The 2,101-nt window shown below is 44.3% G+C and overlaps 1 protein-coding gene across 1 annotated transcript in view; it reads left to right on the top strand.

Moving 5' to 3' along the window:
* The first annotated feature begins 1,170 nt into the window (after nt 1-1,170).
* The window catches only part of LOC112092358, a 7,000-nt gene continuing 6,069 nt past the window's right edge, over nt 1,171-2,101 (top strand). Inside the window, exon 1 of the mRNA XM_024168331.1 lies at nt 1,171-2,065. Coding sequence (XP_024024099.1) covers nt 1,171-2,065 — 895 coding nt within the window. The remainder of the gene's footprint in view (nt 2,066-2,101) is intronic.

Raw genomic sequence — 2,101 nt, 5'->3', positions numbered from 1 at the left:
AGGGGTCCTATTACTTAACTTTTGTGGAGTTTTATTTAATTTAATTTATTTTGTTAAATTTGGAGAAGATTTAAATTATATATCAAACTTATTTATTACTGTTACACGATATGACTTGAAACAGAACCATTAGGGGCCCGTCCTGTAATGTACAGCGTGGCCAAGAGATTTTAACATAATTTTGGAAATTGACACAAAAGCATGGTTAGGAGAATGTAAACCGGACACAATAGTGAGATAGTGTGCTAACAGTAGGTGTGGCCATTCACCATCCCTGGGTGTGAACCCGAAAAGGTAAAAGAGGGAGAGGTGATGACGCTCTCCGGGGTTGAGAATCCCCAAGGTTACTGTACAGTGGTTACGTCCTGGTGAGGGTCCGGAACGACAATTCATCCTTACCCGTGGTTCGAGAACTGATCTGGTAAGGACATCGAGTTAGAGTTCCCTACCATCAGTCTCTCTGAGTCACCGCGCCCTTCGGGGGTTTATCGCCCCGAGTGTACGGACTAGATTATCTCACTGACACAGGTTTTCATAATTTATTGTGCATAAAAAGTAGAAATTACTAACCATGCAGGTTTAATTTGGTAAAGGTAAATAAAATTAAAAGTGAGTAATAGTTCTCATACTGAGCATTCCGTGCTCACCCCCTTTGTCCTCTTTCATTTCCAGGGGGTGTACAGTGCAACCTTTCGGACGAGGAGTAGTCACCGATCAGCGCGCCCCTCGTAGAGGATCTACCATTTTCAGTTTCCTTCCTTAAATTTGTGTAAGACCTTGATTGGATTACTTTGGACAGAATTGTAACTGATGATGATGATCGTACTGTTAAATATTTTATTGGTGCTACGTTATACTATGGATCTAAGTTTTAACGTAACGATGAATTATGGGTTTTAACGGAGAGTTTGTTTTAAAGGCCCATGGGCAGACATTGTTTTTATTTCAGGAGTTTTATTTTATTTTATTTCTATTTGTGCACCGTTACCGTACTTTTATTACATAACCCCCACTTAAGGGCGTCACAAATTTTGATATCAGAGCCTAGGTTGGGAAACCTAGGGAATGTAGCACCACTTTTAAACGGTTTTATTGAGTTTTACTCCTTTTGTGTTTGAGGATCATCATCAGTACTACCTCTGTCAAGTTTTCACAGTCAAATCTGAAAGCATGCCGCCGAGGCGCAATCCCCCACCTGCTGCCCTAGCCTTCGATATGGAACAGTTTACTGCTATGTTCCAGACATTCCAAAATGCTCAGAATCCTCCCCAGGATCCAAATCCTGCTCAACAACGCCTGACATTGCTTGAGAGGTTCATGAAGCAGAAACCTCCCACATTTCTTGGCGAGCCTGATTCGGTAGCCCCAGAGCAATGGTTGAAGAGTATTAAAAAGAAACTCCGGACTCTCGGTATCCCACCAGAGTACTGTGTCGACTTTGCGACCTACATGTTTGAAGGGAAAGCAGAAGAGTGGCTAGAGAGCCAAGGAGATGACTATGATATACCTAGCCTCTCTTGGGATGAGTTTGAGGCCCTCTTCAAGAGATCGTTCATTCCTGAGAATCACCGACTAAGAATGATCAGGGAATTTGATGATTTGGTACAGGGTGATATGACAGTGACGCAGTACCATGCACGGTTTATCGAGCTATCCCGTTACAATCCAGGTGCTGTTGCTGATCCCATGACGCGGTGTGAGAAATTCTGGAAAAACCTGAGGCCTAGACTGAGGCAGATGATAGCCTCGACTGCTTCAAACAATTTCCTTAAGTTGGTTGATGCAGCAGAGCGAGCAGAGGCAGAGCTGAACAGTACCTATGGGGAATACAAAGGTTCAGGTGGGAGTGGAAAATCGAGGAAGATGGGTAAGAAAGACAAGGTACAGGGACAAGGTCCGCAGACCAGTGGCAGTAGTAGCTCCTCAGGTAGTGGGCGTTTTCAGCCTTACGCATGCTATACCTGTGGACAGACCGGACATCTCAAACGGAATTGCCCAAATCGTCTGATGCAGTCTCCCCTAGGCCCCGGGGAACAACAAGGCAGTCACGCTGGTTCAGCTTCAGGTAGTGGGAACTAGGCATCATTTCAGAATCCAGCTA

The sequence above is a fragment of the Morus notabilis genome, unplaced genomic scaffold (genome assembly GCF_000414095.1).
Source record: "Morus notabilis unplaced genomic scaffold, ASM41409v2 Scaffold1245, whole genome shotgun sequence".
Classification (NCBI taxonomy): Eukaryota; Viridiplantae; Streptophyta; class Magnoliopsida; order Rosales; family Moraceae; genus Morus; species Morus notabilis.
Note: the sequence above shows the minus strand (reverse complement) of the source record. Positions and strands in the feature narration are given on the sequence as shown.